The sequence below is a fragment of the Saccostrea cucullata genome, unplaced genomic scaffold, assembly GCF_032062105.1.
Source record: "Saccostrea cucullata isolate Sc308-1 unplaced genomic scaffold, CSIRO_AGI_Scuc_v1 ctg1381, whole genome shotgun sequence".
NCBI classification, from domain to species: Eukaryota; Metazoa; Mollusca; class Bivalvia; order Ostreida; family Ostreidae; genus Saccostrea; species Saccostrea cuccullata.
Window position 1 is genome coordinate 122,829 of NW_026923903.1, and position 16,125 is coordinate 138,953.

At 36.6% G+C, this 16,125-nt stretch overlaps 2 protein-coding genes across 2 annotated transcripts; both read left to right on the top strand.

The window, feature by feature from the left end:
* Nucleotides 1-11,151: 11,151 nt before the first annotated feature.
* Nucleotides 11,152-12,714, top strand: LOC134265225 (uncharacterized protein K02A2.6-like). The gene has a single exon (XM_062747476.1). It carries the CDS (start codon nt 11,152-11,154, stop codon nt 12,712-12,714), a length of 1,563 nt encoding a protein of 520 aa, XP_062603460.1.
* A 1,319-nt stretch (nt 12,715-14,033) lies between these two features.
* LOC134265226 (uncharacterized protein K02A2.6-like) lies at nt 14,034-14,798 on the top strand. The gene has a single exon (XM_062747477.1). It carries the CDS (start codon nt 14,034-14,036, stop codon nt 14,796-14,798), a length of 765 nt encoding a protein of 254 aa, XP_062603461.1.
* Nucleotides 14,799-16,125: the final 1,327 nt, after the last annotated feature.

Below are 16,125 nucleotides of genomic sequence, written 5' to 3' on the forward strand. Positions count from 1 at the left end.
TTCTGGGCGTTCAGGATACACTTATTCATAGAACCTTCAACATGTTGAATCAATAAATGAATGTTTACATCACCTTTTAAAACAAATGAAAAAATAATGATGGATTTTAATGACAAGGTTGTCATACCAGTTTTGTTTATAAACATTTAACAAGTATTTCAGAATAGAATAAATATTTTTCATTTGTATAAGCTATACCATTGTAGTAACTTTTGAATGATAATCAGATAATAATAATAAAAAATAAACAAACACACACAAAAAAGGGGGAGGACCAATTAAACTAATAGATACACTGTAGAATACCCAGGTAAACTTATGTATTGAAATGTGAGGGAACAAATTCACAATTATATTAATGAAATCCTTTGAAAAAAAAATTGTTTTTTGATACACCATAGAGAAAACTTTGAATTTTTTATTTAGCATAGTGAAAAATTTGATTTACTTTGCAAAAACTTGGGAAATTTGATTAACTTTGTCGAAAAACTTTTGAACTTTGATTTACTATGGCGAAAACTTTGGAACTTTGATTAACTATAGTGAAAACTTTGGAACTTTGATTTACTATGGCAAAAACTTTGGAACTTTGATTAACTTTGACGAAAACTTTGGAACTTTGATTTACTATAGTGAAAACTTTAGAACTTTGATAAACTTTGGTGAAAACTTTGGAACTTTGATTTACTTTGGCAAAAACTTTGGAACTTTGATTTACTATGGCGAAAACTTTGGAACTTTGATTTACTATGACAAAAACTTTGGAACTTTGATTAACTTTGACGAAAACTTTGGAACTTTGATTAACTTTGGCGAAAACTTTGGAACTTTGATTTACTATGGCGAAAACTTTGAAACTTTGATTTACTATGACAAAAACTTTGGAACTTTGATTAACTTTGACGAAAACTTTGGAACTTTGATTTACTGTAGTAAACTATAGTTAACTATAGTAAACTATAGTTAACTATAGTTTACTATAGTATTTTTTTGTTAGGGGTGCCTTCTTTTTCGGGGGAGTATTATTATTTTCGTACGCATTAGTAGCTTTCCTTTTCATAGCTCCAGGAGTCTTCGCTCCAGACGACGTTTCCATTTTGTTTACTTTTAAAGCATTGGCAAGACTGCGATCGGCTTCTCTATAACCGACGATACAAACAAGCGTTGTAAAGATTCTGAATATATTATTATAATAGTAGAACCTATAGACGGCCAGCTTTAAAAATTCCGGTATTTCAAACTTTGATCGTGAAAAACTGGAAATCAGAACAATAAACAGAGAAATCGTAAGGCGTATTTTAGACCCTCAATTCGTAAGCCTTACGCCAAAATCGTAAGGGTTGGCATCTCTGTTTCTGTTATCAAATCTCTTGACCAGTGCTTGATAATTACACTCACGGGAGACATGGGATTTCTCTAACATACATAATATTTGTTATGGATTGCTGTCAAGTATATGCTGCAAAAAAATAAGTATTTTCTTGATTTAACATTTTTTAATAAGGATAAACAAATTTTTTACATTTTTTTAGGATTATGAAATGCAAAATTCAAAAGACTAAGTTTATAGGTCACCTGAGTAAACTCAAGTGACCTATTGCTATCTGTTTTCGTCCGTCGTCGTGCGTCGTCCGTCGTGCCTTAACATTTGAACATTTTCAGCTTCTTCTCAGCAACCACTGGACCAATTTCAACCAGATTTGGCACAAAGCATCTATGGGTGAAGGGGAACAAAAATTGTGAATTTCATGATCCTTGCCCCCCTGGGGCCATGGGCCAAAACCACTAAAATTAAAGCAATCTTTAAAAATCTTCTTCTTTACTCCTGGACATCAAGCAGTCAAACTGTTCGCATGATTGTAATCAGCAATGAGTCCTCTACCAAAATTGTCAAATTCATGGCTCTGGGGTCAGGGGTTCTAGTGCTAGGGCGGGGCTAAATAAGTAGGTAGTGAAAATGCATTATTTCTTTGAAAATCTTCTTCTCTGCTCCTGGGTACTAAATAAACCAACTAAGTACATAGTTATGATGAGCAAGAGTGCCTTTAACAAAATTGTGAATTTTATGGATTCAGGGTCAGGGGTTCTGGAATTCGGGTGGGGCTCTATTGATTATATATAGTGAAAATACATGATTTTTTTGAAAATCTTCTTCTCTGCTCCTGGGTATTTAATAAACTAAGTACATAGTTATGATGAGCAAGAGTGCCTCTACCAAAATTGTGAATTTTATGGCCCCATGGTCAGGGGTTCTTGTTTTAGGGGGGGGGGGGCTCTAATGATTGTATAGTGAAATGCATGAATTCTTTGAACGTCTAATCCTTTGCTCCTGGTTAATATACAATACTAATGATCTAATTACATATTTAAGGCCAGGATTTATTTTATTTGCAGTTTTACAAACCCTGCGCTCAAGGTTTTGCAATTTCAGAAAAAAATAAAACAATTTTTTCTTTCCGATGTCAATTTGAGTCGGGATCGAGATTTCAAATTTACGAACTCGCACTTCCGGTTTTAAGATGAAACGGCAGGTAAATAAAGCCAGATGGTCTGAGAAGATAGCTTGGTTTAGTGTAAAATTCTTTGATACGAATGCCATTCAAAACGTTTCACCCGTTCAAAGGACAAATAAAATGCTGACGACTTTGTTGCATAATGACATGCTGGTGAGATAATTATGTATTCGTTTCAAAAGTATCTGTCTGTAAATTATTTCCCCCCCCCCCAGGTTTTAAACTGCCCGTGGTAGCTATTGCATATTGCCAGCGACATTGTTTAGGACTCTGTTATAGCTTACAGTCTAAGCATCATTCTTCACAAAAGGGTTGCTTATGCATCAGATGTAATGAATAAAACTGTGGGAGAAGTTAAGTCCATTTGAGGAAGAAATAAACAATAACCTGAAGACATTTTAAAAAATTCAACTATTAACAGGCAAGAATATACAAATATATACAGGCATGTAGTATCATTTGTATCAGCCAGTAAAATTGTTTTACACTTAATTGAAAAAATGTTCACCCTACTCCCCAATTCTCCCTGTCTATTTTATGATAGGAATTATAATTTTAGGCATCAAGTAAATTTTAGAACAATGTCTACACATTTACCTAACACATATTTAAAAAAAAAATTATTGTAATGTTCATAACTAAACCTGAACATAGAAAAAAAAAATGCTGGCCTTATAATGAAGAAAGGGGCCTCTTTCAAACTAGATAATTTCGGGGCCGCTGGGCCAGGGGTACCAGGGGGGGGGGTACTTTGACTAAAAATAAATTAATGCTTTGAAATCCGTCCTTTGATAAGCAATGGTGCCTCCTTCAAAATTTGTGAATTTTATGGCTTTTGGATTAAAGCATGAACCAAATGCAATCGCTGGAAAATTGTTACATGATACTCAGGTGACCTATAAGGCCCGTGGGCCTCTTGTTTAAAAATATTTCACATAAATTCAAGGTCACACTGACCTTGAAATAGGTCGCAACACACCTTCCCAAGATGTATACATTTGCCAAGTTTGATAGTTCTCGGTCTATTAGTTTACTAGTTATGAGCCGGACAGGATTTTTCCATATTTGGCCATAGCATCTGAATTAAAGGTCAGAGCGACCAACTTTTTGCGCGTGACACACCGTCTACCCAAGAAATATCAGTTTGATAATCCTAGGCCTAATTGTATTGAAGTTATGAGCCAGACATGAATGGACAGACAGACAGACGAACATGAAGTCTATTACATAATACGTCCCGTCTTAAGACGGGCGTATAACAATCAATCATTTAAAAATCATCTCAAAACCATAAAAGGATTGGTTAGAATCGCCAGAAGTCCAGTTGTATAAGTTTGCAAAAACTGACTGAAATTAGATGACAGGAAACAGACAGGGCAATGTGAAAACAACAAACAGAATTCTTGTATCTCAAAAAAGAATTGGTGTTTTCAGATAGAGAATGAAAGCTATGGATTTGTTTTAGAAAAGACAGAAAATGGTTCCTTCACTATATTGTGATACCAAAGTCAACAACAATTTTTTAAGGACTTCATGCGATTCAAAATTCATAAACATTGTGTATATTCGAAAGAGTGGTTCGCTAAATGATCAAGCATCAAGATATTATACGGAAGGTTGCATGTATAAAGTGTCATCAAGGATACACTGCTGTATGGGCCTGTTGTAGAACGTTCATAAATTCATTGGCAAGTTAACTAATGTTGAAATACATTATTTTTGTTGTTTCTGTTGTTACACTAACATTTTTTTAGGAATAAGTCATGGATGAACAGGAAATTAAAAAAATCATTTAATGTATTTTGTATATAATTTTTGTAGTTATAAAGATTACGTTAAATGTTAAGAAGCGGTTTAGAGCTGTGTAGATGGAAAGAGATCAGGAAAAGGAAGGAGTAATACCATATTCCTGGATTAGGGAGAGAATGGTTATGTTGCCACCAGGTGAGAGTGCAGCAAGGGCACTGAGGGACAAAAAAGGAGCCCCAAGTCGCATGGAAATTTAAGGTGATCAACGTTAAACACCAATCTGGTATGTAGTAAATGTTTGATACAGAACACCTGCATACTTGAACAGTTTGCTAAATTTATTTGTCAGAGTAAGAAGGATATGGAAATAACAACAGTATTCAATCTCAACGTTCATTAAACAAATATACAAAATAAGAGCAGAGCAAACACGGACCTCTGAAACATCAGAGGTGGGATCAGGTGCCATGGAGGAGTGAGCATCCCCTGCCGACCGGTCACACCCGCAGTGTGCTCGTTGTCATAATCAGGAAATAACGGAAAAAATCCGTGGTCAATAAAGTGTATAAATAATGGACTAACAGTTGGTATGAAAAACGTCAGTCAGCATTTCATTCAATGATAAATTGTATTTGCTGACAAGGTCATTGTATCGACCATAGAATTTACGAAATGATGACTTTAAACGAGACTGTTGATATTCTTGTTTCATCAACTTGCTTGTCAATAATTTACCTCGTTTAAGAAATTGTTTATACATAGAGCATGCTCTTGCGTATCGAATCAACTGAGATATAAATACTCCGTATGCAGGTGATGAAGGTATATTGCTGCATAAGTAAGGGAAGTTGACGATAGAAAAGTTAAAGTCATCACGTTTATCATATAGCTTGGTTGTTAGATTACCATTAGTGTCTATTTCAAGTAAAATATCCAAGTATGAAGCAGAAGTGTCGGACTCTGTGGTATCTTTTATCTCAAGCTCACCAGAATATATCGTGTCGACGTAGGAATGGAAATTATCATTATTAATTGACAATACGTCGTCGATATATCTAAATGTCGAGTTGAAGGCCACAGCAAGTGTTTTCTTCTTATCACGTAAAAGATTTTGCATAAATTTTGCTTCATATGAATATAAAAATAAGTCTGCTAATAACGGAGCGCAATTTGTACCCATGGGTATTCCAATAGATTGTTGGAATACCTGGTCTCCAAAAACCACATAGATATTGTCAATCAGAAACTCAAGCATCTTCTTGATGTCAACTTCAGAGTACTTATGTGTGCAATCAGAATCTGTTTTAACAAAATAATGAAACAAATTTTTAAATGATGGCCTAATAATGAAATTTGTCATTGAAACATTGAAATAAATGTGCAGTTGAGGATTAGAATTAAGGCATGAACATGGCAATGTAAACATTGCTTTAGGCCGTGATGCTAACTTTTAAAGTCTGCACTAATAACAGTTTCCAATAATTGTGTTTGTGAAACAGTGGAAGAAGGATAGCCTACAGAAAGGTTGGAGCCTCCATCAGTCCAAAATGGCGCGTGGGTCACGCATGTTGGACAGGGTTTCAATGTCTGTTTCGCTCCCCAAAGATGGATTGATTGTATATTGTTTATCGTCCCTCTCGAAAATTTTTCACTCGTATGGAGACGCCACCACTTGCCGGTGGAGACCTGCAAATTTTGTCCCATACTCGGCACTCACTGTCATGGAGCAGGAAGGGATATTTTTCGTGTCAGCATCTACTGCAACATGGGACCTCGGGTTATGCAAATGTATGGTCTCATCCAAAAGACCGGTCTCCACGTCCCACAATTGGATTCGAACCTGCGAAGTAAGGATTGACTCCTTTGGCCACACCAATAATTTTTTTGTTCGACGGACCTGCGCGCTCGTATTTAAATAGAACTATACAAATAATATAAATTTAAAATACCCGCACTATGGGAATTTTCTGCGGTTTTCTGTTCTATTTCCGCTCTTTTCATCATACTTTTAATCTATTTACTGTAAATCAGAAAAAAAATAATTCTCCGCTCAATTTTTTTTTTACGCCCCGCTTAAAAATTTAGCCTACAATAAAATTATAATATTATCATTTTGCCGCTAGCCCGCTCGTAGGTTTTTCATCAAATATCCGACGAACAAGAAATTTAATTGGCGTGGCCTTACTTCGCTACTCTAGAGCAGACGCTCTAACCACTGCGCCACACGGGCGACTCCCTATAAATGGAATATTTGAGTCCACAGGCTCTCAAATTTCCTCAAGGAAGGAAGGAGACCTTAAGAGATTGTTGAACAAAGCAATCTAAGAGCCGGATTCCGAGAGTTTATTTTCCCTGGAGGAAATTTTAAAGTTCTGATACGGTAAAAAAAAAACCATCAAACCGAAAGACTGTTGAGGACACTTGCTGTGGCCTTCAACTCGACCCTCAGATATATCGACGACATATTGTCAATTAGCAATGGTTATTTCCATTCCAAAGTCGATACGATATATCCAGGAGAGCTTGAGATAAAAGATACCACAGAGTCTGACACATCTGTTTCATACTTGGATATTTTAATTACGTTAATGGTAACCTTACAACCAAGCTATATGTTAAACGTGATGACTTTAACTTTCCTTTCGTCAACCTCCGTTGCAGCAATATACCTTCATCAACGTCATACTGAATGTATATTAAGTTGATTCGATACCCAAGAGCATGTTCTACGTATGAGCAATTTCTATAACGGGGTAAATTATTGACAGGCGAATTAATGAAACAAGAATATCAGCAGTCTCGTTTAAAGTCATCATTTCGTTAGTTCTATGGTTGATACAATTACCTTTTTAGCAAATACAATTTATCATTGAGTCAAATGCTGACTAACGTTTTTTTTTTTAATAATTGTTAGTCCATTATTTGAAAAACAATGTCTGGTTTAAAAAACAAATTATGGTCGGGGGTATAAAATAAGGAATGTCGGGTAACCGGAACCACACATATTTTTTTTTAGCTTCAGTAGTTTTCATATTAGTTCAAATCATTGAACTGAGATTACTTTTTAAGAATTAAAAGGAAAATACAGATCTGTAAACAAATTGGTAATGCCACTGAGTTTATGCTATTTTAATACCTTGGATATGTCAAAGTGAGCTAAAAGCTCCAAACACTTTTTATTTGTATATTTTAACTTTGAATTTCTGGACGTTTTTTTTCTTGACCCCATCCAGCCTTTTCTTGCAGCATAGCCAAACACAATGATTATGTAGTAAAAAAAAGGAGAATTGTTACTGAAAAAATATGGGACCTTCAATCCCATCTGAAATAGGAGTTTTGAGATTCGATAAGCCCCCCCCCCCCAATTCTTATAGCCAGTCAACTTGTGTCAATGTTTTTTTAGGTACCCCCCCCCCCTTCAAATAGATTCTACATCTCTGATCAGTGTCATAAATGCTTAAGAAAACATGTATTGATAACATAAAGGTGCAGAAACAAAAAAGAGATTTATTCATAATACACCATTCATGTAGTGTTACTATTATTTTTAACAGGCTAAATATTTAGATTAAAACGATCCGAAGAAAGGACAAATGTCCTCAATGCAGTGATAGAGGAGGGGGGATATGTTATGATTACGTAGATTTAGAACATTGCGCCATCTATACAATGTAGCATTAATTCAGATATCAATCGCTCCTTACACATCTAGCACCTATTATGTTTGAATATGCTTGTTTGTTTTTTATTTATTTTTTTTTATTCCTTTATTTTTTTTTTTAATTTAGTTAATTTGTTTTATACTTCAGTAAGTTTATGGACTTTACTTTTAGGTTCGGCATTAGTATTAAGGTCTTTATCAACACTACCTGTCGCCTATAAACTTTTGTAAATAATATTTCCATAGATACTTCGCACTAACAATCGTAAGAAAAATATGGGGTATACACCCCGCGTACAACATGTTGCATACACCCCGGACACAACATTGATTTTTCGTCAATATCTTTATATACGAACTGTCTTATTAAGAGACAATTTGTACAAACATTTATATAGTAAACATGTATTTAACAATAACATAAAAGTGATGATAAAGCAAAGCTTTCTTCTGATATTTGATCATAAACACAGTATAGCGTCAATCTTGCTCCGATCCTCGGAATTATGTTGAGGTGTTTGATAAAACTAGAAGATATCCAGTGGATTCATTGGTATCCATATACTCCTTAGATAATGCTTTCTTCCGTAGGCATATGCTTTCTGGCGAAAAATATCCGTAAATTGAGAAAATGGACAAAGAACCTACATTGACCCCCTTTCTCTCGCTTCGGAAGCATACACCCCACGCAACATAGTATACACCCCGCATGTTGGGATATACACGGTGCTTTTGTAGATGCATATGATTTTGTACATCAGATCTTTTAAGTGTGTTATAAGTCTGTGCTAACATGTATTATAACAATTCTCATGCAGCTGATTAAGGTTGATGTAAGAACACAAGCAGTAATTACAATAAGTTTATGTCTGGAACCTCTACAAATGAAATAACATTATACTTGACTTTATATACTGGTATAGATACTACATCAGTGTTGTCCAACAAGTTATTGGGTTGAAAGATGAGGAATTTAGGTGGCTGTGCAATCACCTAGGGCATACAGAAAAGGTACATGAGCCTTACTAGTGATGCACATCTAGTTCCATTGAACGGATTGAGATTGCAAAATTGCTGATCATACAGGAGAAAAATGGTGGGGCCTTACTAGTGATGCACATCTAGTTCCATTGAACGGATTGAGATTGCAAAATTGCTGATCATACAGGAGAAAAATGGTGGGGACGTGTTCTGGGAAGAAGTTGTCAGAAATAGAGTTTAAAGATAATTATTTTACTCAAAGAAAAACACATAATAAAGTCATGTTTTAGTTCACTTTATTTAGGTCCTTGGAGTTACTTGGAAGAGCTATTGCTATTTGCTTTGTTTGTTGTCCATCGGTCATAGACTTTGGAATGTTGAACAAATTTCAGCCAGTATCGGTGTATAGGAACCTTGTTATGTCCTAGTAAAGGAGAACGTATATTGTGAATTTTAAGGTCCTTGCCTTCGTGGGGCCTGCAAAGGGGGGGGGGGGGGCAAACCAGCAAGTTTAAGGTCAGACAAAACCTCTTGTTCAGTAATATTTAAGTTCCCAAGAACTTATGATTTCAGTACTGTTTCCTAATTTCGAAGGAATATGGGTCAACTTTGGAATTGATTACAGCATCTTAGGAAGTATGTGGAATTTCAGAATGAACTTTGGCAGTAATGTAGACTATTTATAATTATGTTAATGTATCTGAAAAGAAAGTATACATGTGATATTAAATCGTTTCGAATATTAGTATTTCACTGATGTAATTCGGTATCCAATCTGAGATGTTCCATGCCTTTACTTTTTGTCAGCCAGATAAAAGCGATGTAAAGGCCTGTGTCATGGAAGTGTTCAGGCCTCATATTTGAATAGTGTCTTCTTTACTAGATGATATCCAGTTGACAAACTGTTCACATCATTGTAATGAACACCAAGCCCTCAACCTTAATTTAGAAATTCTTGGCCTCAAAGCCTATGGTTCAGACCCCTTGGTCATATATTGAAAACATATTACAACATTTGAAGTGTTTACTGTTGGATATGTTTGGAAAATAGTATTTACTGTTACCCGCTGCCAAAAGTATAAATTTTGCCCAATTGAGGAGGGAGGGTGTGGGGGGTTAGAATTATGCTTTCCCATTGCCTAGAGCAAGTGGAAATTTGTCTCAGGAAAGTTAAGTTTTTGTGCCAACTAACCTGTTATTGAAGGTACAATTGAACTGTTTTCTAGAATACCAGGGATCTGCATTTGCAGTCCCTATTGTTCTTTAGAGCTCACCCGAGCCGAAGGCTCAAGTGAGCTTTTCTGATCGAAATTTGTCCATTGTCTGTCGTCGTCGTTGTTGCCGTAAACCTTTCACATTTTCATCTTTTTCTCCAGAACCACTGTGCCAATTTCAACATAACTTACCACAAAGCATCCATGGGGAACGGGGATTCAAATTTGTTCAAATGAAGGGCCACGCACTCTTTCAAGGGGAAATAGTAGAGAATTTGTGAAAAAATAATAGCATCTTTGAAAAACTTTCTTCTCAAGAACCACAGGGCCCGGAAAGATGAAACTCATGTGGAAGCATCCTCAGGTAGTGTAGATTCAAGTTTGTTCAAATCTTGACCCCGGGGCTAGGGCGGTGTCATGTATCTATGATTTACTAATTGACATTTTATATTCCGGATTTCTATGTTCTGATTTATGATCATGTTTGGTTCTAAAAATAAAATATAGTTGTTTCCGGTTTAAAAATGGCTGCTTACATGTGAACACGACATGGTGTCAGAAAGTGGCTTATATCATATGTTTAGAGCGTCATCACAACTCACAAAGTTTGCATTCCTCGACTTAATCACTCGAGAAAGAGAAATATGGAGTCTCTTATTGGCGCAACCCCGAAAATCGACTGGAAAAGTGGTGATCTTCCGGGAACATGGACAAAAATTCAAGGCTCACACAGAATTTATGTTCAACGGACCGTTGAAAGAAAAATCCGAGGAAGAAAAATGTAACTACCTCATGATCTGGGTAGGCGAAAAAGGTAGGGATGTCTACAGTACCTGGCACATTACAAATGATGAGAAAAAGAAACTAGAGACATATTACACGAAATTTCAGGCCTACTTTCAGCCGAAAAGTAACAAAGTGTTCTCAAGATACAAATTTCAGTGTAGAACTCAGCAAGAAAATGAGACGTGAAGAATTCGTGACAGTTCTAAAAGTTTTAGCGAAAGACTGTGGTTACACAAATCCAGATGAAATGATAAGAGACAGAGTAGTGTTTGGTGTACGTTCAGCCAAAATAAGAGAAAAGTTGATCACAACAGGAAGTGACCTGACGTTAGCACAGGCTATAGACATTGCAAATTTATATGAACTTTCGAGAGCTCAACTCAAAACAATGAATGACGAACCTAAAGGAAATACCACAGGTAATGTGATGAATAAAGTGAACCGTATCACAGCAAAACAGTCGTTCAAAGGAGAACAATTAGACAATCCAAATTGTAGACAGTGTGGATATAGGAAGCGCAAGCATGGTGAGAAGTGTCCAGCGATTGGCAAAGTCTGCTCAGGTTGTGGAAAGAGAAACCACTTTGAACGTGTTTGTGAATCTAGTGCAACATATAACCGCACACGAGGAGGACATTATGCTCATAGAGGGAAACCAGCGCAGCGAGGAAAATTCCATGGAAAGCGTCCAGGAAAATTTAAGAGTCGCTCAGTGAACATGCTGGATGAATCCGACGAGAATGACTCGGACTGTCAAGATTCATTTTTCCTAGGAATGATTGACACTGGACATGTTGATGTCAACACCATAGACAATTGGATGACAACTTTACAGTTGAACAACACAGATGTACAGTTTCTCATGGATACAGGTGCAAAGTGTAATGTACTCACTAGAGACACATATCACAAACTTAAGATGTCACCCCTAGAGAAACCGAAAGCTTCGCTTACATCTTACTCTGGACATAAAATCATCACAGATGGTATGACAACAATACCGTTGCAATATAATGGCCAAACTCATGCAATAGAGTTTTACGTTGTCAACAGAAATGCACCAAACATTCTCGGAGCTGAGACTTGTTGTAAACTTGACCTACTGAGATGTATGAATTCTATTTCCTGCAAACTAGGATCTAACAAGGACAAACATCAGTCATCTGGAAAAGACATTTTGAGTGAACCTCAATATGCAGAACTATTTGAAGGGTTAGGATGCTTACCTGGACAGTACTCAATAAAATTTGATCCGTCGATAACACCTACCATACATCCACCACGCAAGATACCTATCTCATTAAAAGACAAAGTTCATCAAGAATTACAGAGAATGGAACAGTTGGGAGTCATTGAACGACAGACAGAACCAACTCCGTGGGTGAACAGCATGACTGTTGTGAATAAAGGATCCAAAATCCGAATATGTATTGATCCCAGGGATCTCAACAATGCAATTCAACGTGAACATTTTCCGTTACGAACTGTTGAGGATGTCATTGAGAATATGTCACAGGCAAAGTACTTCACAAAATTAGATGCCGTTAGTGGATTCTGGCAAATCCAACTAGACGAAGCTAGCTCGAGACTTTGTACGTTCAACACACCATTCGGGCGATACCGATTCAAGCGTATGCCATTTGGTATAAAGTCTGCGTCCGAAGTATTCCAGAACATCATGTCACACATGTTGGAGGACATAACTGTTGCAGAGGTCATCATTGAAGATATTTTGGTTTGGGATCATCGATTGAAGAACATGACCAGAGATTACACCAAGTTTTACAGCGTGCGAAAGAGTACCACTTGAAGCTCAGTAGGCAGAAATGTGAAGTGCATAAAACTGAAGTGAAATATGTAGGACAAGTACTTACCCAAAATGGAGTGAAACCTGATCCAGAAAAAGTGAGAGCTATTGTAATGATGCAGAAACCAGAAAATCGACAGGAACTACTTACCTTTTTAGGACTAGTTCAGTACTTAGGAAAGTTTCTTCCAAGACTATCTGATGTAAGTGCATCACTACGCAAATTGACTGAAACTTCGTCAGGCTGTGAATGGAATTGGACAAAGGAACAAGATATCAGTTTTGAGACATTCAAGGCCATGATTACCAAAGCTACGATCTTAGCATACTACAACCCAGGACTACCACTAACACTCCCATTGGATGCAAGTTCAAAAGGACTTGGTGCAACTATCTTACAACAAGGTAGACGCATTGCGTATGCATCAAGAGCACTGACAGCGTCTCCAAGAAATTAAGCACAGATAGAGAAAGAGGCATTAGCAGTTGTCTTTGGATGTCAAAAGTTCCATCAGTACATCTATGGTAGATCAGTAACTGTAGAGTCCGACCATAAACCATTACAGTCTATTTTTCAGAAACCGCTCTTAGCAGCACCTTTGCGTTTACAAAGACTACTTCTAGCCGTTCAGAAATACGACTTAAAGATTGAGTACAAACCTGGCAAACTTATGTTTGTTGCTGATGCTTTGAGTCGACACTATCTTGATGAAACCAGAGAAGAGTTGATACCTGAAGTTGATGTCAACAATATCACGCTCAACAGACACTTACCGATGTCACCTGATCGTTACAAGGAATTTCAACAAGAAACTTCTCAGGATCAAACATTACAACAGCTACTCAATACAGTACTGTTAGGATGGCCCAACAGTAAACAGAGCTTACCATCAAACCTTCTTCCATACTGGACATTTCGGGATGAAATATCACATGTAGATGGACTACTGTTCAAAGGCAGTAAACTTATCATTCCAAAATCGAGGCAGCAGAAAATGTTAGACTTGGTTCACGAATCTCATCTTGGTATCGTTAAGTGCAAGAGTAGAGCACAGGAGTCTATGTATTGGCCGGGCATTGCAGCACAAATAGAGGATAAAGTATCCCAGTGTATAACTTGTGCTGAAGTTCAGAATTCAAATCTAAAGGAACCAATGACGTGTACAGTGTTACCAGATTGTCCATGGTCCAAGATAGCATCTGACATTTTTGTATACAAGCAGAACCATTACATACTTACTGTAGACTAATACTCGAAATGGCCAGAGACAATCATCTTATAAGACCTTTCATCACTACAAGTCATCAACTCCCTTAAAAGCATGTATTCCAAGTACGGGATTCCTGATGAGTTAGTATCAGACAATGGTCCTCAGTATGCGAGCAAGGAGTTCAAAGATTTTACCAAAGAGTATGGATTTACACACACAACATCTAGTCCATTGTATCCTAAATCTAATGGACAGGCGGAGAGAATGGTGCAGACAGTCAAGCGGCTTCTCAAGAAAAACACAGACCCTTACAAAGCATTGATGGATTATCGCAACACAGAAATCCAAGGGCTAGGACAGTCACCCTCACAGATGTTTCTAGGACGTCGTCTGAAAACAAACTTATCTATTGCAGCAGATCTACTTCGTCCTAAGAACAACAACATGCAGAAGAAACAACAAGCCAGACAGTTGCAGTACAAGAAATTTTATGATCGCACAGGAACTAAGAGTCTTCCGAATTTGGACACAGGAGATAACGTTATGCTACAAGATGGCAAAACATGGAGACACGCGACCGTGGAATCCAAACTACCACTACCAAAATCCTTTATCGTATCGTGTGATGGGAAAAAGTATCGTCGAAACCGCTGTATGCTGAAAAAGACAAATTCCGTAAAACCCACACAGGAAGTCAGTGAGGATTTCGATTTCCAGATTCCAGAGAGTAGTGCTGAAGAACATGTTCCGCTAAAGCCGTCTTCAGAGTCTCACGAGTGCGCAAAACAAACTCCTGATGAAACCGTCAAAACCAGATCAGGACTTACTGTGAAAGTTTCATCCAAATTTGCAGACTATGTTATGCAACCAGTTTAAATGTAGTTTCAAAAGTTTTGTAAACTTTAAAGTTCAGTTAAGTCTTTACATGATTTCAGATTTCAATATTCATTGACTGTTTAATGATTGCTTTGAAACTGAGTTACTGTTAATTGATGTGATTATTGCTTTAAAAAAGGGAGGATGTCATGTATCTATAATTTACTAATTGACATTTTATATTCCGGATTTCTATGTTCTGATTTATGATCATGTTTGGTTCTAAAAATAAAATATAGTTGTTTCCGGTTTACAAATGGCTACAGAAATAGAAAGTAGTTATGCACATACATGGTCAGAAACCAGAAGAGCTTATGCGATAGTAATGCATCCGGCGTCCGTCCGCCTGTCTGTAAACAATTTTCAAAATGCTACTCCTCCTACAGTTTTGATCTGATTTCAATATAACTTGGCATACAAGTAGACTACACTAAGATACATAACTTTTGTATCAGTTTTTGATTTCGACGAACGCTGTTGGTGTTGTTAATAAATATAGAAATTTCAGTGAAATTCTTTCAAAATGCTACTCCTCCTACAGTTTTGGTCTGATTTCAATATAACTTGGCACACAGGTAGAGTACACTAATATACATAATTCTGTGTATCGTTTTTTTTATTTCGACGAACAATGTTGGCGTTATTACTAAAAATAGAAATTTCTATGAAATTCTTTCAAAATGCTACTCATCCTACAGTTTTGGTATGATTTCAATATAACTTGGCATAAAAGTAGACTACATTACGAAACATAATTCTGTATATTGGTTTTTGATTTCGGTGAATGGTGTTGGCGTTGTTACTAAAAATAAAAAGAACTAGAAACGATCTCATTGCGAGCAACGAGTAGGTCTTCCGTCCGATTCCGAAAAATAACCCATAAAATCGAGCTGAAAATGGATTAAACATATTTTGGACACATTGGGAATTGAAACAGGTCACGAGTGTGAAAATCCAATACGCTTATCGATTACGCTATTGAACAACTACTCTTACTTCACTTGTATGCACATATAATTCTGCAACAGTTAATCTGTCTTGGAACTATGAAAGAAGGGTCACTATTCATAATTTCGCGCCAAACGCAACGAGTAAATCTTGGCGAATATCTTTTGGAATGTTCATTTAAATAGGTGAGATAGCTTCAATCAAATAACAAAAGAACGTTCTTATCGCCTAGCCTACATTTTGAGGTGTGGAAAGTATAACACACACATGAAACATATCGTATATAGGCAAATAACACTAAAGCAGCGAAACAGCTATGAATTGGTAATTTTTCAATTTTCAATCACGAAAGTTGACTATGCCGATTACTTACACTTTC